The sequence below is a fragment of the Rattus norvegicus genome, chromosome 5, assembly GCF_021556685.1.
Source record: "Rattus norvegicus strain SHRSP/BbbUtx chromosome 5, alternate assembly SHRSP_T2T, whole genome shotgun sequence".
In the NCBI taxonomy this organism is placed as follows: domain Eukaryota; kingdom Metazoa; phylum Chordata; class Mammalia; order Rodentia; family Muridae; genus Rattus; species Rattus norvegicus.
Window position 1 is genome coordinate 52973116 of NC_141538.1, and position 24751 is coordinate 52997866.

General features: G+C 39.7%; 1 protein-coding gene and 1 pseudogene across 20 annotated transcripts in view; one reads left to right on the forward strand and one right to left on the reverse strand.

Annotated features, from left to right (window-relative positions):
- Rngtt (RNA guanylyltransferase and 5'-phosphatase) overlaps positions 1-24751 on the forward strand; it is a 213557-nt gene that overhangs the window by 32848 nt on the left and 155958 nt on the right. For all 20 annotated transcript variants that reach the window (XR_015619687.1, XR_015619690.1, XR_015619686.1 and 17 more), the window contains 2 exon segments: positions 12572-12707; positions 24373-24444. Coding sequence is in view for 10 of the 20 variants with exons in the window: in XM_087548855.1 (XP_087404981.1) it covers positions 12572-12707; positions 24373-24444 (208 nt within the window). In the remaining 10 variants the exon portion in view is untranslated.
- On the reverse strand, positions 13512-14768 carry LOC103692329 (eukaryotic initiation factor 4A-I pseudogene; annotated as a pseudogene).

The window sequence follows — 24751 nt, forward strand, 5'->3', positions numbered from 1 at the left end:
CCCTTCTTTCTTCCCATCAGTTCTACTCCATAAAGCAACTGCTTTCAGCCACCTTTATGTTTTACTACTTGAATGCTGTCCCGAGTCTCTAAATTCTATTTTATGTTCCTACTTCAACTGTGAGTGAGTTGCTGTTAGCACAGTTCACCGGCAGCTGTATCCCTTCCTTTTAGTATTCCGTCATAGTTTCACTGGGATTCCTCACTGGCTATAGTTTTATTTTATTCTTTCCTGTTCTCGTTTTATTTATTTATTTTTTTCTTTTTTCTTTTTTTCGGAGCTGGGGACCGAACCCAGGGCCTTGCTCTACCACTGAGCTAAATCCCCAACCCCCTGTTCTCATTTTATTAACCCTAAACAGTGCTTGTTGAACGAAGCTAGTGCTAAGCCCAGGGCATCCCAGGCAAGCAGTCTATTTCTGAGCTACATCTCCACTCCTGACTGGACATCTAAATATTAATCATCTGTCCGTCCGTCCGTCCGTCCATCCATCCATCCATCCATCCATCCATCCATCCATCCATCCATCCGTCTTGTGTGTGTTTTCCTATGGGCAGGTGCGTGCCTCAGAACGTGTGTAGAGGTCAGGGGCTATTATATGGGCTGGTTCTCTTTCGTCATGTGGCTTCCTGGGATTAACTCAGGTCTTTGGGCTTGGTGTCTTTACCTGCTGAGGCAGCTCGCTGGCTTCAAGTCCTAACTTGAATATTTTCAGCTGTACTATTTATAGACACTTTGGGAAACATTTTAAAAATTATTTTATGAATATATGTGTATGCTTCAGTGTACGTGTGTGCACCACCTGTGTATAGGAGCCGTCAGAGGTCAGAAGAGTTACCATATCTGGAGTTACAGAAAGCAACTCTTGATGTGTAGGTGCTGGGAATCAAACCTGGGTCCTCCGCAAGAGCAGTGAGTATTCTCAACTGCTGAGCCTTCTCTCTAGCTCTGGTAAAGTGTGTGTGTGTGTGTGTGTGTGTGTGTGTGTGTGTGTGTCTGTCTGTCTGTCTGTGTGTGTATGCATGCATGCCACATATGTGCAGGTGCCCATGGAGACCAGGAGAGTGTATCGGAACCCCAGGAGCTGGAGTTATAAGCGATTATAGTGGTCTAATTCAAGTTCTTTGGAAGAGGAACAAGTGCTTGTTCCATCTCTATAGCCCCTAAAACACTTAAAAAAAATGTGTGATTAATTAATAAAACAACAACAACAACAACAACAACAATAATAATAGAGAGACAAGGTCTTACCACTGCCTACACAACCTGGAGCTTGCTACAAAGCAGAGGCTGACCTTGAACCAGTGATTCTCTTGCCATCACCTCCCAAGTACTGGGATTATAGGTATATATCACCATGCCCTGCATTGTGGTTGGAATTAAATGGTGAAAATAATTTTTTCTCCCTACTGGAAATATTTTTAGATTATTTAGTTTTTAAAAATTTTCATGTACATTGGTGTTTTGCCTGCATGTATGTCTAGGTGAGGGTGTCACGTCTCAGAGTTACAGACAGTTGTGAGCTGCCATGTGGGTGCTGGGATTTGAATCTGGGTCCTCTGGGAGAGTAGCCAGTGCTCTTAACCTCTGTGCCATCTCCAGATCTTCCTTCCTTTTTCTTTTTTTAAATGTCAAGAAACCACTTTAACATTTCAGAGATGTAGGGACTGGATCCTTGAGTTGCTTACTAAGGCATTGTAAGTGAAGTCGCAGATAGCAAAGGCCCAGGGAGATCAGGAGTGCTTTCTGCTCTTCTTTCAGCCTGGCTAGCTCCTGCCTTGTTTGTTTGCTGGGGTGGGGCTGTGCTAGAAGTGTACAGAAAAAGAACAAACCTGATTTTTTTTAAAGCTGTCTTAAAGTTCTTAGTAGTGGTTTGTCAGGTGGTGAGGATCCTCCTTTCATCTCATGCTTGTGTTCTCTTAACTGTTGGGAGTGAAGAAATTTAACAACACGGAGGCGGCACAGAGCCTTTCTGTCTTACACACGAAGGCTGATGTCTATAAGGTCAAGATCTTGGGTTTGCTTGGGAAGATTAGTAATTCTGAGAAATAGTCCCGTGGTATAGTTTGTAAAGCTGAGTTCCATTTTAATTTTCTGTTTTTTTTTTTTTAATTCTACCTTCTTAAGGAACCAAATTTAAATTTTGTTTGATAGTAATTTGGTTCCCAAAATGAATTGTTACCTGTGAAATAGTAAAGAAATGGGAAACTGAGTGCATTAATTGTGCAATCCAATTCAAAGATTTTTATAGGCAGCCCATCTTAGTACAATGTGTCAGTGTGTCTCTGGCTCTCAGCCTAGCTTTAACACAGCTGCTGCAGGTAATTTTGCTGGCAGGTAAGCTTTCTTGGACCTGTTTTAATAATATTTTGGAATTTAGGAAGTACTCTTATGTGATAGAGAATTAGATTTTGTTATTTCATGAATTTTGGAGAATAGCATTTAAGCTTTGTGTTAGCTTTGCCTGAAAACTCTTGGATACAGAATATAAATAGAACAAGGTTTTTTCCTACAATTTGAAGGCACCTAAGGCCCCCACTGGGTCTTACTTCTTGTAGGGTTTTTTATTTATTTATTTATTTATTTATTTATTTATTTATTTATTTATTTATTTATTTTTTGGTTCTTTTTTTCGGAGCTGGGGACCGAACCCAGGGCCTTGCGCTTCCTAGGCAAGCGCTCTACCACTGGGCTAAATCCCCAACCCCACTTCTTGTAGTTTTATAACCTCCCAGTATAGTTAGTGTGGGGACCAGGTCTTAAAGTTAGATTTTTCAGGGAACTTCCATTCCATACCTGGCACCAGTGCTTACTGTAAGTCTTGGGTGTGCTGGGATAGTGAGTATTTCTCACACAGTGCCAGCTGTTCTATACTTTTTATATGTTAATACATTTAATTATTTTTAACTTCTAAAATTATGACAAAATATAAGTAACATAACACTTAATGTTACAACTACCCTCTTATTTCTCTTTTGATTCAGGGTCTATTGGTGTGGTCTTATGATCCTCCTGCCTTAGCTTCCTAAGTGCTGGGATCACAGATGTGTGTCACTGTGCCCAGCTTATTTTGCATTTGTGAGAGTGCAGTAAAATTAAGTAAGGCAGTCATCAACAACATCATCTCCATTTAGAATTCTTTCATCTTAGGAAACTCTGTAGCCATGAAATAATAATTCCTCATTCCTTTCTTCCTGTCACTGGCAACCCCATTCTGTGTGTATGATTTTAACTACTCAAGATTCCTTCTATGAATTCACACGGTGTGACTGGTTTATCATATCATCCTTATTATGTGTGAGCATTCTTTTTTAAAAGCTTAATAATATTCCATGTTATATATGTAACACATTTTGGTTATTTATTATTCAAAGAATACATGATGAGTTTCTTCTGTGTCTAAAAACATGGACATGCTAACTCCTTTAACTTTTCTGAACACCTTAGTAAGTGAAGACTTTTGGTGACTGGGAATGATCAAGGAAACTGTATAAAGATACACCAGTTTTCTCTTTCTCTCTTCTTCTTTTCTGGTGCATATGTATGTGTGCATGTTCATGTGTATATGGGTATGATTGAATGGATGGGTGTCTTGGAGTTTTATTGCTATGAATAGACACCAGAATTCAAATGTAAACTATTTTCAGCTGGTAAAATCACACCCCTGCCAGATCATGAGACAGTCATAGCTGCTATGGACAATCTGAAGTAGCCATGTATCCCACACCTGAGATGAAAACAAAAGCATATTCTCAAAGCATTTCTGTGTTTTTAAAGAAAAAAAATCCTATTGCACCTATGGGGGTCATTTTTATTCACACTACCAGAGTGAGTATGGGTTTCTGTATGTGAATTCACATCAAGGCTGGAGATGAACCTTGGTTGTTCTTAGAAACACTGTGCACCTCCTTTGAAACAGAATCTTTCATCGTCCTCCTTATTTATTTGCCTGTTTGTCTCTGCATCCCGAGTTCTGGGATTAAAGGAGTGTCAGTCCAGGGAGACAAGAAGGAGAGTTTGTTTAGTAGCTGATATTGGCTCAGACTTGGAGAGTTTGACACTAGGTAGTTTATTTTAGGCATACTTAAGATCATGACCCAATTTGGAAAAAAGTTTCCTGGTGATTATTAACTCAGTCCCACGTGTACAATAAAGTTTAAGGTATGACTACATTGAGACTGCCTTGTAAAGTTCAAGTAGCTTTTCTATAGAGATAGTTTTTATAGATTGACTGAGGAAACAGGCTTGAGATAAACAGGTTCAAGGTAAAGATTTGGGAGGAAGATAACCCCGTAGATTGGGGTCCGGGGGAGCTCATGTGTGATATGGGATAGTACAGAGGCTGTTAACCATGTCTGCTCCTAGAAAACAGGCTATACATTTCTCTCTTTGAAGTGACAGCCTGGTATGCTTAATATTTCTGATTTTCTTAGTGCATATCTGTGACAGCACAAAGACCTACCTGCCTCCTACACATGGGTATGTGTAAGTATAGGTGTGAGCAGACCACATGTGTCCGATATCTGAGACTGGAGTTAAAGGCTATTGTGAGATGCATGATCTGGGGTCTCAGAAGTGAACCCAGGGCCTACTCAAGGTCAAAACGTCTTCTGAGGGATGAACTATATTTTTAGCTTTCAGATGATTTAAAATTGAATAGTTTGGAATAAATTTTATCTCTTTTGTTCTACTCTTGATTGTTGATATTATCTGGCATTTTTTCATGAGGTAGGATGGAGGAGTCTAGAATCTGATACTGGATCCTGTTCTTAGGCAAGCTCTCTGTTAATTTTGTGTGTGTGTGTGTGTGTGTGTGTGTGTGTGTGTGTTTATGCTTTGTAGAAGTCTAATTTTTTTCTTGTTGAAGGAATTTCTTAAAATAGAAGCTTCTGGGCTGGAGAGACAGCTCAGTGGTTAAGAGCACTGACTGCTCTTCCAGAGGTCCTGAGTTCAATTCCCAGCAACCACATGGTGGCTCACAACCATCTGTAATGGGATCTGATGCCCTCTTCTGGTATGTCTGAGGACAGCGACAGTTTACTCACATACGCAAAATAAATAAATAAATCTTAAAAAAAAAAAGAAATAGAAGCTATAATTTTAAAAATGATTAATTTCTTTTGATAGGACACTTGTGACATTTGAGAATGTTTGAGATTTAGCTGTTTATTGTTAGCATCTAAAGTTCTTTACTGTTTAGTTGTAAATGAATTAAAATTGAAAGAAAAGTTACTCATTTGTCTATGACTTTTCCATAGACAAAGTTTACCAAGATATAGTAGGGCATTTATAGTATAAACAGTATATAAAGTAAAAATAATTTGTTTTCCCGGAAGAATCAAAGTACCTGCAGTTTTAACTGTCGCTGGCTTTCCATTAAGTAATCCATGTTGTCTGTGCACTCACGGTGTGCACACAGGTTATCCTGTAATAGAATGAAGCTGATGGCCTGAAGTCAAATTTAAGACCACAATGCCTTAATACATCTGTTTCTTGACTAAAAATGTGTTTCGAGGATTCAAGAAAAGCTCATCCTGGTAAAGTGTTCTGCTTTATGTATAGCCTCAATACACCAGCATTAAAATGCCTGTAGTATTGGAGTGTTTTAATAATGTTCAGTGCAAACTTGGCTGGTTAAGTGTTGTCTTTATCAATGTTAATAGCAGTAATAAAAACATGCTTGGGCTGGAGAGGTGAGAGACGTCTCAGTTGCTCAATAAGACCTGAGTTTGGATCCCAGCTGCCAGGTAAAAAGCTGAGTATGGTTGGAAGCACCTGTAACTGTAGCTCGTGTAGTGAGGGCCAGAGACAGGAGGATTGCTGTCTGGCCGCTAGCCTAGATCCAGGTTCAATGAGAGACCCTGCCTGTCTCAAGGGAGTAAGATAGTGTTAGAGCAACACTCATCCCTCCTCTGGAACCGGGGAGGGCTCGAGAGGTGGAGCAGGGATTAGACTGCTGTTAATATAATAAGTATGTTGTGAAAACAAAGACCTTAATGTGAAGTTTTGAAATTTTTAGGAGTTTAAATGATGGATTTCTCTTCCAGTAGTTATTCCTTTAACATTTTATGAGCCAAGTAAACATAGTTGTAGGTTTGAGTTTAAACTAATCTGTTGGATTATGTTTTTATCAACTTGTTTCTTGTGGAAATGTCTGAAATAAGATTTTGAATTATCTTGGTTTCTTTTCGTGTGGTTTCTTTATTTTAAATTGTATTTTATAGAATTTTAGCATAAGTAATGATTTGATTCCCAAATTAGCCAATGAATTTTACTTAATTCCTGAGGTAGCTAAACTACCTAGTTTGTATATCTGCCACAAAGATAATGAAACCTACTGTAATCGCACTGTTAATTAAACAGTATAATTGCAGCATTATGAGTTTATAAAGACTATATTGGATAGTGTAGAAACTCGTAGGGCAATGTGGTTTTATGAGGTGAAGAGATAGCCTCCCCTGTGGAGGCTTTAGGACCTGCGTTGTCCATAGGGAATAAACTTAGTATTTGTAAGTTTGTGTAATGAGATACATTGCTAGCTTGGTTCATGGTTGGATCTAAGTAGGGATGAGGAGGAAGGACCTTTAAAAATATATAAATTATGCTTAAAGTTTTAGTTTCCATTAAAAGTTGTGAAGAATCTAAAAGATGCTTGAGTTAAAGAGGGCATAGTACAGTTTTGCAAAAGAAGTGAACAGGGATGGAGTTTACTGAACTGTGGGCTAGTGAGAGATACAGCAGCCAGTGTGGTACATCCCATGGGGAAGGAAGGAAGCTCAAGCTGGCAAGTCAGTTGTGTTTGTTTGAGTTCTAGAACAAAGTGTGAGCAGTGTTGTGAGTAATGTAGGCCTGACTAGCTTTCCTTAGGTCAGGAAAGCTTCTGAATTGTCCTTCGTAAAGAGACTCTAAGTTCTGCATTGTCTTTTGAGATGTTTGCAAGTTCACTAGGATTAGACGTGAGGAGAAGGGCAGCAGTGGTTAGGTAATGGAGTCTTATGAGGGAAGGTTACCTCAGCCTTATGCATGTGTCTCTGTCAGAGGATGAGATGTAGGTGTCTTGCCTCTTGGTATAAGGTTATTCTATATAAATAGCTAGTATTATGCAACTCTTGGTATCAAGGGTATGCCAGGGACATAGCGCTGCTGTTATGTCATAGACACAGTTAATCTCCACTCAGCTGAAGAGAGTGGGGGAAAAACACAAACCCACAACCAATATGGGGGGGGGGCATGCTTAGTAGCATTCTTGATGGTGGAAATCCATTTTGACTAATGTGTTTAAAGGAGTGTCTTGGACACCTCTTTGTGAGAAGTAATCTTTAGAAGTTGACTTTTGACAACTTTATCACCAGTCTCATTCTCCCCTCAAGTTCTAGCTCCTGGGTGGGGATAATGGAATGCCACTTCTTCAGCTCTTAGGACTTGCCATTTTGTTTGATGCACATCTGTAGCTGACTTTGGTTTGTGGATGGGAACTCAGGAAAGGGGATTAGGAGGAAGGACTTTGAACAATATATAAAGTGTGCTTAAAGTTTCAGTGAGGGGCTGGAGAGATGGCTCAGAGATTAAGAACACTAGCTGCTCTTTATAGGTCCTGAGTTCAATCCCCAGCAACCACATAGTGGCTCACAACTGTCTATAATGAGATCTGGTACCCTCTTCTGGCCTGCAGGCATACATGCAGGCAGAATGCTGTATACATAACAACCAACCAAACAAATAAATCTATCTTTGAAAAAGTTTCAGTTTGTTTTAACCGTTGGAAAGAATCTAAAAATATTTGGGTTAAGGAGGACATGGCATAGTTTTACAAAAGAGGTGGTCAGAGATGGAGTTTTTATATTAATGGATATTTTTATGTTTTAAAATAGTGTGATACTATACTTTTCTGTGGACGTATAGTATTTAGTCTGTTTGTTCTGTGATAGATTCTTGAGTTTTCATCATTATAGAATAGTGTGACGAGCTTCCTTGTACCTAATCTTGCTTAAACATTTATTGAGTGTCCTGTGTGTTTGAACTGACCTCGTCTGTAAAGACAAATAAAGAGATCTCTGCTTTCAAAGTCTATGATAAACTTTTGAAATGTGAGTTGGTCATCAGGATTGTGAATTGGTGATGGGGTAATCAGCATTAGTTTCTGTTTAAAGTAGCGGTAGGAACGTGAATTAAGACCCCGATGTGCTATTGCTCACAACTTTCTCATTTTTTTCCCTATATACTTCCTAAATTTTACTAATGCAACTTTTTGGGGATTTTACTCGACTGTATAATCTCAATGAGAAAGATTTTTAAAACTGGATTGTTTCCAGGTCAGCTGGAAAGTTGCATTTATAGTAAAGTATTTTATGATTATGGCATTTCTGTAACCTGTAATTACTGTGTATGCACCTTTATAGAAGGAACACTACTAACCTAGATGTGGAGATACATGTTTGTGATCCCAGGCATGGGCTAGAAAGGCTTTCTAGTGCTTTGCAGGTGGGGAGTCTCGAGCCTGAGGCCAGCTTGGGCTACATAGCAAGATCTGTAAGAACAAACACAAGCAAACACGTGAAGCATGGGACTAGAACAAAAGGATTCAGTGAAATTCTGTGTCTTAATGAATATATGGACGTGAGTAATTCTTAATATTAAATTTGCAATTGATAATTTTCTAAAGAGAAGTTATATTAGTGGTTCATGGTTGTTGATAGTAGATCTCTAGTTAGGTACTGAGCCTGTGTCTAGTAATGTGTGGGATGGTTGTCTCTTTCAAAAATAATTGGCTTGCTTTCATGGTCTTAGGAGTTATGTGTGAATACTTTCTATAGTCTTTAACCTTTGTTTCCAAATATGAGATACTCATTTATTTTGGTGCTGTGCTCTGAACTTAGAAGGTCTTGCATATGCGAGTAATGTGTGTTCCTAGCCCTGCCCATTTCTTCCTGTAAGTATCACATAGAAGGATATATCATTCGGAAATGATTAGAATTGAGCCCAAAAATTGTACTTCAACAACTTGTTTCAAAACCCAAGTATTAATACATTTAGAGGAATTCCTGAATGCTAATTACTAAATAACTTTTTGTCATCTCTCTAGATAGAGCTGTTTTTCACATGGTCAGTTCTTTGTATTAAATTCTATCCTTTAAGGCTGTTTTGTTTTTGATCTTTTAAACTGTTGATATGCATGAGTGTACAGTATTTTTCAAAAGATTTGTTTGTTTTTTGCTTGTATCGTATGTATACCATGTTCCTGCAATGTCTACAGAGGCCAGCAGAGGCATTGGATCCTGGAATTAGAGTTGTAGGTGATTTTGAGCTACCATGGAAATTGAACCCATGTCCCTTGGAAGAGCAAGCCAGTGTTCTTAGACACTAAGCCATCTCTTAAGCTGTACCTGTGTTTTGTTTTTTAAAACTGATAATCTATTTAAAATAGGAAAGAAAGTTCGAATCATAAGATAGATACATAGGTTTTTGCGTGTGTGCATCACAAGTTAGTATATCACTACTCTAGAAATTATTTTATATGAACATCAATTCTTAGCATCTGAGTATCTGGTAAAGAGAAGTAAAATATCTGCCTTAGGCACAGAAGAGGCACACCATCCCCCCAATATAAAAATGTATTAATAAGCCAGTTGTTTTTGAATTATGAATACAGATTAAGGTTAAGTTTAGGAAGCTAGGACTTAATAGGGAGTTATATGTTTTGTCATGATTTTAAGTTTTTAAAAAGAGTTATTTTTTAGATATTTAAATTTTATTTTGTGTACTTAATTGTTTTGCCTACATTTATGTATAATAGGTACCTGGTGTCTAAGGAGTTCAGAAGAGGGCATTGGGTCCCCTGGTACGAAGGTTACAGATGGCAGTGAGTTGTCATCTAGATGATGAGAGTTGAATCTCGGTTCTCTGCCAGAGCATCATGTGTTCTAAAACATCTCTCCATCCTGGCTCAGTTTTTCTTTTGAGACTCCAGAATCTCCTGCTCCTACAGTACTTCTGAGGGCTGATACTACGTATTACTACACCTTATCCTGTGGTTTAAAATACCCTAATGTATATGCATATCCTAACTTTCTAAGAGAATGATATGATGACTGCCTTCTTACTTATTTTTCCATTAAATACCTTTTATTAGATACTGGCCCAAGACCTTAAAGATGCTGGGTTGTGTGTCTTGTATAGCATGTTTGTAGACAGTGTCATAATTGCTTGTTAAGTGGCATTTTCTTATGTTGATTTAAATTTGTTTTTGAACATAACCTAGAACATTTCTTATTTCTTTCAAAAAGCCTAATTTCTTCCCATATGCCCGGAATCACTGCTCGTAAAAAGCATGCACAAGAGAGCCTTGGGAACTAAGTATTCCTGTTGCTTTTGAGCCTGCTGGATTAGTATTTGGTTCATCAATTCTTTTCTCCAGAGTGAGGCTGATTGATGTTTATCTTAGTGATACTGAGTTTCTGCCTCTTATGTGTGTTAGGGTCAATCTATTCCCATATGTAACAAGGAACAATCACCTGCCTCAGGGTCAACTGGAATTTTAGGAACATCGAGGACTCCCATGATAGCCCACAGGTGAAAGCCCGGTAGATGTCTTCTGTGCTCCTGATCTGCACTTTAACTAGTTTCCCACTCCCCTCACCCTCACTAAATGCATACAGTAACACATTATACGTTAGCTCTGTCTCTCCACCCAGTGTCTCTCCTGTCTTCTGTCTCCATCCTGTACTTGTTGCTGACACACTATATTCTCTGGGTAGGTGGTTAGATGGGCCATTGTTTTCCTCCATTTTCAGTGTTATATCCGGAATGTTCTTCCACATCCATGTGCCCAGGAACTCTGTGGGTGACCACAGTTGACCTTAGACTTCTGGTTATCTTGCTGCCATCTTCCATGTTATTAAATTAAAAGCCTCTGCCACCATTCTGGGTTTCTGTGCTAGGGTTTTGTGTAGGCCAGGCAAACACTCTACCAACTCAGCTACAGCATTTAGCTTAACCCTTTCTGACATGGAACATAAACAACTTGACTGAACTTTATTTGCTTTTGACAGGATCTTGCTATGTAACCTAGACAAGCCTTCAATCCTCCTGCATCTACCCAAGACTTTATTTTTGTATTTTATTTATTTTTGTGATGAGAAATTTGAGCACTTTTTATTTGTGTGTCCATGTATATGTGATGTATGTTGAGGGTTGGTTTTTTTTTTTTTTTTTTTTTTAAGACTAGGGAAATGAAGCTCATGATTTGTGTAACTTGGTTGGCTAGTTAGCCCCAGGGTTCCGCCTGTTTCCACCTTCCTAAGCACTGGGGTTACAAGTTTGTGCCTTAACAGTTGGTGTTTTATTGGGTACTACTACATTAGTTACTTCTCCACTACTGTAATAAAGGCCAAGGAACTTTGAGGAAGAAAGAGTTTATTTTATAGGGTTAGAGTACATGATGTAGAATAGGAGGTGGGTGGCTACAGAGCCTCTGAGAACTTAAATCTTGAGCCTCAAGCTGGAGGCAGGGAGAGCAATGGGCATTGCACAGCATTTGAAACTTCAAAGCCCCCCCTCAGCGACACAGGCCACACCTTCTCATCCTTGCCTAACAGTCCCACCAACTGGGGATCCAGTATTCAAACATGAGCCTGTGGGGGTCCATTCTCATTCAAGTCACCACAGGTATTGTAGGTCAAAGTCAGGTATTCCTGCATGCTCAGCAAACACTTTGCTGACTCAGTTGTTTCCTCAGCTCCCCACCATTTTTCTTTTCTTAAGAGAGACAAGTTTCACTGCCAAAGTGGAGTCCTCATAACAGGATTTTACTATGTAGCTTGGGCTGTCCTTGAACTTTCTTTGTAGACCAGCTTGGCCCTGACTACAACACTTGCCTGCTTCCGCTGCTGGGACTAAAGGCGAGCACCAGCGTTGCATGTGAGCACCATGAGGTCCTGTCTTCAAAGCAAAACAGACAACCCAGTACTTACTGATTTGCAGATACAACACGTGTGATTTGATTTCCGGAGAATGGCTGCTTTGTTAAGTGCATATATTTCTGCATATTGAGAGTAAAGACCAATGAAAATTCTTATAGCTGTGTTCAAAATATTTTAATTTTGTACTTATGAATAATAGTTCTGGCACACTGATATTTTTTACTATCATAATGTTGATTGAAAGAGAAGAAGTATTTGTGCAGTTGGTATGGTGGAAGAGCATTGAATAGTTTAAGCTCAGTGTTTTTTCACCTTTGATATGGAAAATGTAATATCTAATTTGTAAAATACACACATGTATTACACATACATATGTATTATACATTCATATCATTTTGAAATACTTTGATATAGAATCTAATCAAAAGTACAAAAACATTTTTTCTTAACATACATCATATTGTGTTCATAATAATCAAGTTTTCTATTTTTGTTTCCTCAAATGAAAGTTGTGAATTTTTTATTGATGTGATTGAGAGAAGGACTGTAGTAATCATTCCATGAAAATGTTGCCAGTCGAGAGAAAATAAGTCACCTATTGTAATAATCCTGTTGATACCATGCTAATACTACCTTTTAATGTTTTATTATAGTTACATGATGTTGATTGATGGCACAAATGAAGTTTTTATGATTGACAGAGATAATTCCGTTTTTCATGTTTCAAATCTGGAATTTCCATTTCGTAAAGATCTCCGCATGCATTTATCAAATACTCTTTTGGATGGGGTAAGTAATTTATTTATATGTATATTTAAAAAATTAAATAGTGCACTTATTATTAGTGTTACCTGTACTTACTTTGAATAAATTTCTCTTTAACGGTGATCTAGCCGAGAATGGTAGTGCATGCCTATAGTCCCAGCATGGAGAGGCACTAGCAGAAGGTTTGCAGCAAGTTCGAGGCCATCTAGGGCTAGCATAATGAAATCATATCTCAAAAGCAAAACAAACTCCAAATATTTATCCTTGAGTCCAAACAGCATTTTTCATATATTTTCTTTAGTAGGAAAAATTGTTCATCATATGGGAAATGAGTTAAATAAAGCATAAGGGAACAAAATTAAATCTTTGTTTTTATTGTTGAAAAGTAGTTTAATAATTATGAAGTGACTTTTCAATTTTTCAATTAGCTTTTCCCTATTCATTTCTAGCAAAAAGAGCTTTTTTAAATAAAAGGTAGTGTAGAATACTACAAAAAGCCTGGTGAAAGCTGAGCATAGTGGCTTTCACTCTCAGGGCTGGTGAAGCCGAAACAGGAATATAGCAAGTTGAAGGCCAGCCTGGGTTTTCTATTAAGTTCTAAGCTAGTCTGGCTTCATAGTAAGACTGTCTGAAAAAAAAAAATCAAACAGAGCAATCAAAGAAAAAAACTTAATTAAAAAAAAAACCCTCCTTATGTTGGAATAACTTATGTCCGTATTTGATGGCTATCACTGTGGACTTTGCTCAGTGCAGGGTGTTCAGTGTTGAAAAATAGATCTTTCCCTTCCCCCTCAAATCCCCCAGGACTGAACTCTGGGCTAGGACCAGGTAGCAGGACAGCCCCTCAAATGAGGTCAGCAACGTTGAGGGGCATCTCTTCAATGGAGGTGTTGTAGAAAGTCTCAATGTCTCGAAGAGTCCTCTTGTCTTCTTCTGTCACCATGTTACTAGCCACACCTTTCCGGCCAAACCGACTACCTCGACCGCTTCTGTGGCTGTAGTTTTCCCTGTTGGTGGGAAGGTCATAACTGATGACTAAGGAGTCCTGCTGCACATCAGTGCCTCTGGCCAGCAGGTCTGTGGTAAGGTAATCAATACTCTGCTAGAGCCGGGTCGGAGCACCCTCATGATCAGTCTCGTTCCTTTTGGTCCATATCTCCATGCATGGCAGAAACCGTGAAATCCCGGGCATGCATCTTCTCAGCGAGCCAGTCCACCTTCCTTCTGGTGTTGATAAGGATTACTGCCTACGTGATGGTCAGTGTTTCATACAAGTCACACAATGTGTCGAGCTTCCACTCCTCTCGTTCCACATTGATGTAGAATTGGTGGATACCCTCCAGGGTCAACTCTTCCTTCTTGACAAGAATCCGAATAGGGTCTCTCATGACCTTCTTAGTCACCTCAAGGACATCAGAAGGCATTGTGGCAGACAGCAGAACTACCTGTGTGTTACTGTTGAGCTTTTGGAATATATCATAGATCTGATCCTTGAACCCACGGCTTAGCATTTCATCTGCTTCATCCAGTATGAACATCTCGATGTATTTGGGGGACAGGTATCTCCGGTTAAGCATATCAAACACCCAGCCAGGGGTGCCCACGATGATATGGAGAGCTTCCGTTTGCAGCTTCTGCACCTCAGCACGCACGTTGGTGACCCAGTACAGGCATGACAAGAGGCGCCTATAAAGTCTCCCAGTGCCATAACCACCTTTTGTATCTGCTGAGCCAGTTCACGTGTGGGTGCCAGAACCAAAGCCTGAGTGGCCTTTAGATCTAATTCAATCTGCTGCAGAATCGATATGGCAAATGTAGCTGTTTTCCCAGTCCCAGACTGGGCTTGAGCATCACATCATAACCCTTGATACAAGGAAGAATAGCTTGCTGCTAGATGGCAGAGGGCTTCTCAAAACTATAGGCATAAATACCACGGAGGAGGGATTCTGAGAGATTCATGCCATTCAAGCTATCCACACTCTCATTCCAGTTACTCTTGATGATGTCTTCCGGCTCTATCCCATCGGGGCCATTGTCTCTGGATGGAGAATCCTGACTGGCAGACATGATCCTTAGAATCTCCAGAGCGTAGATTCTTAAACAGTGTTAGAAGCCTTGGGGAAGCTAGGGGCCTATTGTAGTCTCAGGATTTGAATATTCCCAGAATCTTTATCTTGGCTGAAACCTTGCTGTGGTCAAGTGAGTGCACATGTAGGTCATTCCTGATCTCTTCAGTTGCACAGAGAACTGAACTGAAAGCTGTACATGCTTTTAAAAGGAACTTTCTACTCAGCAGTTTGACCTATTATTTCATATAAGTGCCTGAATGATGTATGTATATGTATAAATACCATGATTTTGGATTTCCAAGTTGCTTTTGGATTTTTCTGGGACTGGAGGTGATTGTGAAGTACTGTGTTCAGCACTGGGAGTCAAGTCTGGGGTCTCAGCACTGAATCTTTTCAGCCATTACAAACTGTTCTGATGACAGAAATCACAGGTTTAAAAGTTGTTTAAATGGTGGGCAAGATGGCTAAGTAGGTGTGTTCATTCTGGGCAGGTCTGGTCACCTGAATTTGATCCCTAGAAGGCGCGTAAGGTAGAAGGAAAGAACCTAATCCGCAGAGCTGTCCTCAGATCCTCATACACACACCATGGCACATGAGCCCTCAGATGCATCATGCACATCACAGTAGTGATAAGTTAAAACATAAAGTGTAAAATACAAATTTACTTGTTAAGGAAAGAACTAATAAAGAATAATTGGCAAATTCTACATTTAATTAAAAAATATTATCCCTATAAATTTATTTGATAATTTTTGTGTTTTTTAAGAGTGGCTACAATGGGCTCTCTTGTAATACTATTTAAATCTTGTATATATGTTAGAATATTTGTTTTTTATGTAAACAACAACAGGTGTAGCGACAGAGAATAGGAACTTTTCCAGCTAGGTATGGAGTAGGTTCCTGCATCCTAGGACTCAGCAAGTTGAGGCAGGAGAATGTTAAGTTCAGGACCAGCCTGGACTGCATAGTGAACCTATCCCCAGAATGTCAAAGCCAGGATTGTTGTTGAGATCGCTTAGTGGATAAAGGCTCTTGCCGCCAAGTTTGATGACTTGAGTTCTATCCCAGAGAGCTACCTCATTGGAGGGAACTGACTCCTGCAGTTTGTCTGCTGATCTCTATATACATGCTACAGCATGCAAATAATCCTCCCCTTACGTAAGTGAGTATAACTATACATACATATATGACAAACATCACTTGAATTGCAGTCTTCAGAAGTAAAAGTATCTGTATGAGTGACCAATGATTTTCATTAATTAGACAAGTGGAAAATGCTGATGAAATTTCTTTGGCTAGTTCTCTTTTGGTGACAGTTTTTTTTTTTTAAAGATATTTTTCTAAGCATAATTAAATATATATCCTGTGTATTCAAAATTACACGGTTTTATGCTAAAAATTTCTTTTTTATAGTACATTTTAAAAAATGTGTGTGTGTAGGAACATATATTCCATGCATAGCTTGTGAATGAAAGTCAGAGGACATCTTGGAGTGGGTTACCTCCTTCCATGGAGGCCCCGGAGATTGAATTCAGGGTGTCCAGTTTTGTTATTTTCTCATTTCTTGAGGGAATGAGACAAATGACTTGTTAAGGAATAGTATGTATAGCAACTCTAGGTACCTTTCTGGCCCCGTCAGCTATCCCCCGAGGGCCTTACATAGTTCCCTCAGTTTTCTCCTCTGTGCTGAGATGGGACAGCTTGAAAGGTGATACTGTCGGGCAAATATAAACACCTTGGTGCTCACTCTTTTGCTTTGTGATATGTAAGACACTATTTACCTCAGGATGATCATAATACCTATATTTCTTTTAGTGTTTTATTTACATGTTTGAATATTTCATCCAGCTGGGTTATGCAGTCTGTATGCAGATAGTATGGGTGTGTTCTTTGGTAGAGGTGTTAAGGTACAGGTGCTATTTTCTCATTTTTGAATGTTTAGACATGCTTCAATTCCACTTAGTTATTAGTCTGTTTCCACTTTTTGATTGAGAGTGTTTGTATGCTGAATTCTACCATTATCTCAACATCTCCTCCCTTTCTCCCTTCCTCTGTTCTTCCCTTCCTTTCTTTCACAGGTTCTGTAGCCCAGGCTGTCCTCAAATCTGAGACCCTGTCTCTAGCTCCTAAGTGCTGAGATTACAATGTGTACTACTAGAGGAGGCTTTGACAGTTGCTTTCTTGTTCACTTGCTTATTTTATTTATTTTTATTTTTCTAGGGATTGTTTTTGATATTTTTAAATTTGGTGAGTTTAGTATGGGGCCTGACAAGGCAAGTGTGTATACCCAGTCTCTGTTCTGATGTTTGTGGCTGAGATTTTGCTAACTGTCTTTTGAGTGAACCAATTGTACATATCAAAGTTAGAGTAGATACACCATGCTGGTCTAGACGGCAGTAAACTTACATTGTTTTCTTCAGAAAATTCTGTGAGGCTTATTTTTTGACCAGTCATTTTTGTGGTTGCTATGGTTCCTCATGGCTGATATTTCTGCCACATCAGCACAGGCCAGTGCAGTGTGAAGAAGGTGAAATGCTTTTACATGAGAGCATTTCGTGCAATCCCACTAGCAATGGAGGAGTGTTCCTTTTTCTCTACATCCATATCTGCTGTCACCTGGGCTTTTGATCGTAGCCATTCTGACTGGTGTCAGGTGGAAACCTCTGGGTTGTTTTGATTTGCATTTCCCTGATGACTAAGGATGTTGAACATTTCTTTAGGTACTTTTCAGCCATTCGATATTCCTCAGCTGAGAACTCTTTGTTTAGCTCTGTACCCCATTTTTAATAGGGTGATTTGAGTCTCTGGAGTCTAACTTCTTAAGTTCTTACTATATATTGGATAATAGTCCTCTATCAGATGTAGGATTGGTAAAGATCTTTTCCTAATCTGTTGATTGCCGTTTTGTCGTAATGACAGTGTCTTTGCCTTACAGAAGCTTTTCAATTTTATGAGGTCCCATTTGTCTATTCTTGATCGTAGAGCATAAGCCATTGGTGTTTTGTTCAGGAAATTTTCTCCAGAGCCCATGTGTTTGAGGCTGTTCCCCACTTTCTCTTCTATTGGTTTCAGTGTATCTGGTTTTGTGTGGAGATCCTTGAGCCTGAAATATAGTGAGGCGGATGCTCATAGCCAATCATTGGACTGAGAATGGAGACCCCAATGGAGGAGTTAGAGAAAGGACTAAAGTAGCTGTCAGGGTTTGCAATCCTATAGGAAGAGCAACAGTATCAACCAATCAGACACCCCAGTGCTCCCAGGAACTAAACTACCAACCAAAGAGTATATACAGAGTGATCCGTGGCTCTAGCTGCATATGTAGCAGAGGATGGCCTTGTTGGGCATCAATGGAAGGAGAAGTTCTTGGTCTTGCCAAGGCTTGATGCTCCAGTGTAGCGAATGCCAGAGCCGGGAGGCGGGAAGGAGTGGGTAGGTGGGTGGGGGAACACTCCCATAGAAGCAGGGTGGGGATAGAATAGGGGGTTTCTGGAGGGGAAACTGGGAAAGTGGATAACATTTGAAGTGTAAATAAAGAAAATATCCAATTTAAAAAAAGAGAGAGCATTTCTTATAGGTTGGGGTAGTTTATATTCAATTAATATTTGTTATATATCAGTTTCGAGTGCAGGCAGTATTTAGAGTGTGGAAGCCCCCTCTCTGGAAACTGTTTATTGGGAAGGATAGAGAAAGATTGATAACAGCTTTTAGGAAAACAGTAGCCCTAAGATGTATTTAAAACAAGTCCTGTGGTCATTTGGAGGAGAAATGAATCTAATCTGATGATGTGGAGTAGATCTATATTATGTAGGGTTTGGATTAAAGGTGGAAGATGTGGGGAATTGAGAGATGGGGAGAACTTGCTTTGCAGAATGGGAACCTGCGTTTGTATTCCAAGCACCCATGGGAACCTGGTTGTTGCTCATGCTTGTAGCTCTAGGGCAGTGGTGAGCAGAGGCAGAAGGATCACTCACAGGCTTGCTTGCTGGCTGCTCTCCTAGCTACAGGTGCAGTGAGAGACCATACCTCAAGAGATTAAGTCTGAGAGCCACAGGACACTTGGTGTCTTGTGAGGGGCAGAAGTCACTTTTATGTCTTAGGTCATTTAGCTTATCTGCTGTTTCCTAGGAAATCCCTTTTAACTGCATCTTTTACGTTTCACCTTATGATGATGTGCCTCATTATTAAGTTTCCTCATTTGCCAAATAAAAATAGCTTTTTCTTTTTTTAGACTTATATGTCGTATTTTGGCTGTGATAGTACAGGCATATACCTTTTATTATTATTTAATATTTACAACATGTTCCATTCTCAAGCTGTAGTGGCTTGAATACAAAATTATCTGTCATTCTAATAATAGCCATCTCTCCTCTTCAGGGGCTCGAGTTAGTTACATCTAGCGTTTGAGTTTCCCTTTCTTGGGGCTCAGAAGGGTTTTGAAGGGAGTGGCTGCATGCTTTTCTTTTATAACTTAAGAGTTATGCCCAATTCATAGTTTGTGTGCAGAAAATATGAATGAATAGGCAGAGGAGTTTGATGCCCTGGGACTTTGAATACAGAGAATAGGAAGGTCAACATACTGGCTTGTTGGCGGTGTGGAGGTATCATGAAAGATTTATGCTCTGATTTCTGCACTGTAGCATTCAGTCCAAAGACAGCAGTGTAATTTCTGGGGATTTTTTTTAATATTAAAAAGCCCATGCACAAGTGTGTGAGGGTGTGCACACACGAGTCGAGCACCCTCAGGGTCCACACAGGGTGTCAGAGTCCCTGATACTAGAGTTATTGGCAATTAGACACTGGCTTACATGGTGCTGCTACAACAGGGCAGGCTTTTCATAGCTGAGCCGTCTCTCTAGTCCTTTAAAGAATTCTTGACAGAGCATGAAACTGATGTACTGGGTGGGATTTTCTCCACAGTTCTTTCAGAGGCTTGAAGTTGATATGCCATAGGTGGGGTTTTCTTCAGGGTTCTTGGGAGTCTTTGAGCTTCTTTTATTTGTAAATTTATAATGTTCACTTCAATGTTGTCACTACCCTCCTCCTTTCTCGAGAGTCACTCATGCTTTTTTCTTTAATGTTTCCTTTCAGACAGTTTCTCCTCATTTATTTTCTTTTTCCTTTCCTCACTACATACTCCTGGCTTGCATCAAACTCAGAGAGCTGCCTGCTTCTGCTACCCGTATGTTTTCAAGTTTAGTGAATCTCTTCACCAAGTTGCTGTTAATCCTAACCATATTTTAATGTGGTCGAAAATCTGTTTGTCTTCTCTGTTTATCTTTCTTATCTAAACAACAAAATCAGGAGTTATACATGAGTGAAGCTGACTTACTGTTCTGACCTCCCAACTTTAAGTCTGATCTAAACAGCAGAATCATGAGTTATAGATGAGTAACTTTAAGGCCTCTGCCGGCTCTGAGTCTGTTTCATTTGTTTATGCTGCATGCCTCTTTGGATGTTAGGTATCTAAGTTTTACCTTGTTGGAAAGGAGTAGCCATCCTCTTCTGCTCCTATTCATTTTCCCTGTTTTCTTCTCCCCTCCCTCCTTATTTACTTATATCCTTCTATCTCTTGAATTTCTAGTATTATAGACTTATATTGCCACACCTAGTAGTGTGCCCCTTAAGGTTTTAAAACTGTGTTTGGGAATCTAGTCAATTTATTTGGAACCTTTTTCAGAGCTAGAGTTTAAGATTCCTTTGGCGAACTAGAGGATTTATTTTTATTTTTGTTATTTCTTTGAGAATGTCATAGAAGGTGTTTTGTCATAATCACCTCTTCTCCAGTCTGCTTCCTTTCTTTCCCCATCCAACTCTGTGTCCTTTTACAAAACCCTAAGTTATTTTTTCTTCTTGGATGTGTGGTTTCCTCTAGAGTGCTGTCACTTACCAGGGCCTACACTCTTGGAGAAGATGTTTCTTCCTGTCCCACCATCCTAATACTTGCTAACAGCTCCATGGTTGGGGTGGGGTTTCGTGCTAGCTGCTTTTCCATGCTGGCATTTGGTCTGGTTTGGCTTTGTACAGGTCTCCTGCATATTGTCGCAACCACTCAAAATCTATATGTTAGCTGCCCTGCTGTGTTCAGATGCTACTATTTTCTTACAGTCTTCACACCACCTCTGGTCTCAACACTCCTGTCTGTGTCGTGTCCACCTCTGCCCCTACTGTGTGCAGTCATCCTTTTTAGAACCAGAGTAACTTTAAACACAGGGACGATTCACTTTATTGAAGCTATTCTTCTCAGTACCCACTGTTCCACTAATTATGAGCTCCCTCTCTTTCCTTCCTTCCCATTTTCCTCAAACCAGGGTGTCTTTGTAGCTCATATTGCTGTGATGATGCACCATAACCAAGGCATCTTCTGAAAGAAGCATGTAATTGGGGGCTTGCTCACAGTTTCAGGGGCTATTAGCCCATGAACATCAGGGTGAGGGGAGTGGCTGCAGGCAGGCATGGTGCTAGAGCAGTAGTTGAGATCTCAGATCTGATCCCTGAATTGCAGACAGACAGTGAGACTCGACCTAGTGTGGGCTCAGAGGCCACCCCCATTATACACCTTCGCCAGCAAGGCCACATCTCCTTATCTTTCCCAAATTAGTTCCACTAACTAGAGACCAAGTGTTCAAGCACAGTGAGCCTATGGGGGCCATTCTCATTCAAACTACCACGCTCATTTTGGACTGGATCTCTTCCTGCCCCATCTTTCTGAGTGCTGGGATTACAAGTGTGTGGTTCTGTGCTTGGCAACTCAGATCTTCTGATCTGTTTGATATTAACACGCACTGATCTTGTACTTACACCATGTATCAAGTGTTGTTACTGCTATGAATCTTGGGTAGAACTTTGTTTTGCTTTGAGTTGTTTCCCCTCATGCATATTTTTTTTCCTCCATCTTTATTAACTTGAGTATTTCTTATTTACATTTCAATTGTTATTCCCTTTCCTGGTTTCTGGGCCAACATCCCCCTAACTGCTCCCCCTGCCCTTTTCTATGAGTGTTCCCCTCCCCATCCTCCCCCTCCCATTACTGCCCTCCCCCCAACAATACCGTTCACTGGGGGGGGGGTTCAGTCTTAGCACGACCAAGGGCTTCCCCTTCCACTGGTGCTCTTACTTGGATATTCATTGCTGCCTACGAGGTTGGAGCCCAGGATCAATCCATGTATAGTCTTTAGGTAGTGGCTTAGTCCCTGGAAGCTCTGGTTGGTTGGCATTGTTGTTCATATGGGGCCCTTCAAACTCTTCCAGTTCTTTCTCTGATACCTTCAACGGGGGTCCCGTTCTCAGTTCAGTGGTTTGCTGCTGGCATTCACCTATGTATTTGCTGTATTCTGGCTGTGTCTCTCAGGAGAGTTCTACATCCGGTTCCTGTCAGCCTGCACTTCTTTGCTTCATCCATCTTATCTAATTGGGTGGCTGTATATGTATGGGCCACACGTGCGGCAGGCTCTGAATGGGTGTTCCTTCTGTCTCTGTTTTAAACTTTGCCTCCCTATTCCCTGCCAAGGGTATTCTTGTTCCCCTTTTAAAGAAGGAGTGAAGCATTAGCATTTTGGTCATCCTTCTTGACTTTCATGTGTTCTGTACATCTAGGGTAATTCAAGCATTTGGGCTAATAGCCACTTATCAGTGAGTGCATACCATGTGTGTTTTTCTGTGATTGGGTTACCTCACTCAGGATGATATTTTCCAGTTGCCTCCATTTGCCTCTGAATTTCATAAAGTCATTGTTTTTGATAGCTGAGTAATATTCCATTGTGTAGATGTACCACATTTTCTGTATCCATTCCTCTGTTGAAGGGCATCTGGGTTCTTTCCAGCTTCTGGCTATTATAAATAAGGCTGCGATGAACATAGTGGAGCACCCTCATGGATATTTAAGGATCCTATTTACATGTCTCTGGAGTTCTCATCTGAATGTTTGTCACTTTTCTGTCCCCCCCACCCCCCCTCCATCCACTGAATAGTGGTGACTAGTGACAGTTTACTAAGTAGAACAGGCAGACTTCAAACTCACAGAAATCCTGCTGCCTTTGCCTCCTGAGTACAGTGTTTTCTAAGCATAAAAGTATAATTCTTTGACAGGTACACTGTATCCACTTAACAAATCAATATCAGTAACTTTGACCTGCCTTGGTTTATAGAACTGGATGTAAATACCCTCCCATGGGAGGGAGGAGCTTCAGTTCCATTAAGAATGTGGTTGGCTACCTGTATAACAACATATTATTGCACCTGTGTGCACATCTTGCCTAGCCTCTCAGTAGTGTTGCACATAGGGTCAATAGCTGAGCCAGCCTGTCAGTGACCATTTCCCTCAGCCTGGTATTTCCCTGAGCTCTGCAGCCTGTCAGTGACCATTTCCCTCAGCCTGGTACCTCCCTGAGCTCTGCAGGTTGGCTAGCAGGCAAGAAGCTCCCAGCCCAGCTTAGCTTGTTTGTTGTATATTTTGGACTGTAATTAAACAAACAAACAAACAACACTTGCTCATTTGTCTATTATATTTTGTTTTGTTTATTGATAATATAATTTCCTTTTGGATATTTAAAGCAATGTTTATGGGAAAAGTTTTTGTTCTTTCTTTCTTTCTTTTTTTTTTTTTTTTACATATTTTGTGAGGAGAATTCTTTGTCTGCTATGCAAAATTCACTTTTTCTAGTCCCAGTTTTTGAGAAGAAACATTAAATGAAATCATGGTATCACTTTGTTATTGCATCAGTATTCATATGGAAATGTTTAAGTAGACACATTTCAATAAACAGATTAAAATGACAAATTGGAGACTGGGGCTGGAGCTCAGTTGGTAGAGTACGTGGGTATCATGAACAGAACCCTGGCTCCATCCAAACTGCTGCCTACCCGAGTGGTGGCACTCACTCTCCTCATCGCAGTGAGGAGGTGGACGGCTTTGAACCTCACTTTTCGCCTTTGTCCCCCAGTGCTGACTTTGCTTGTATTCCACTGTGCCTCACAGAATTTCCTTTGCCTTTTTAATATCTATGGTAGATTTGAAGTGATCTTTGTATGATAATTTAAAAAGTTATATAGGAAATTTAATCTATAATAAGACTAAAGCAATCAGCATATAACAAGTTTAAACAGTGATAAAACATAATTATCAAAACGATGCTGAATTTTGTTACTTTTAAGTATTGTTAGTAATCCAAAACATAAAGCGAATATAGTGTAGCCATTCAGATATAAAGAACATTTAACTGGTTGTAATGGTGCAAATGTACAAGTCCAATACTTAAGGTTGAGACAGGAGGATTGCTGAGAGTCCCAGACTATCCTTCGCTAACTCATGAGCTAGCTAGTGGCTACATAGCTAGGGGCTAGCCAGGGGCTACATAGCAAGACTCTGACTCCAAGCAAAACTACAAATCTCAATCCAAAACACAGGAAGTGACATCATAGCTCCTTTCAACATATATTGTAAATACATAGTAAAGATTTTTGGCATTCTGAAAATGTACTGATTTTATGAGTACAAGTGTGTGCGCTTTAAAGTTTTATCAAGACACATGTTGAAGCTTTATACCTTTCTCTGTGAGTATTATATTCTAATAGAATGAAAAATGTTGCTATTAAAGTAAATATATATCTTTGTTTCTTTCAAGGAAATGATCATCGATAAAGTAAATGGACAGGCCGTTCCAAGATATTTGATATATGACATAATTAAGTTCAATGTAAGTACGTCTTATAATTTATAAAATTGTTAGAATTGTGACTGAGTTAATGTGCATGTTTATATATATTAATACATTTTGTAGTTCTATGTATTGAATTGATGGATAGGCTACAAGTGCTCTACCATTGAGCTGCACCTCCAGTAATAAGATTACTAATGTTTGTAATGGACAGAAAAAGTATTTATGTCAGATATGGTGACACATGCCCGGAGGAGGGAATGAGGCATCAGGAGTTTAAGGCCACGCTCATGAGATCCTGTCTCAAAAACCCAAAAATATAGTCATTTACATAAACCATACTGAA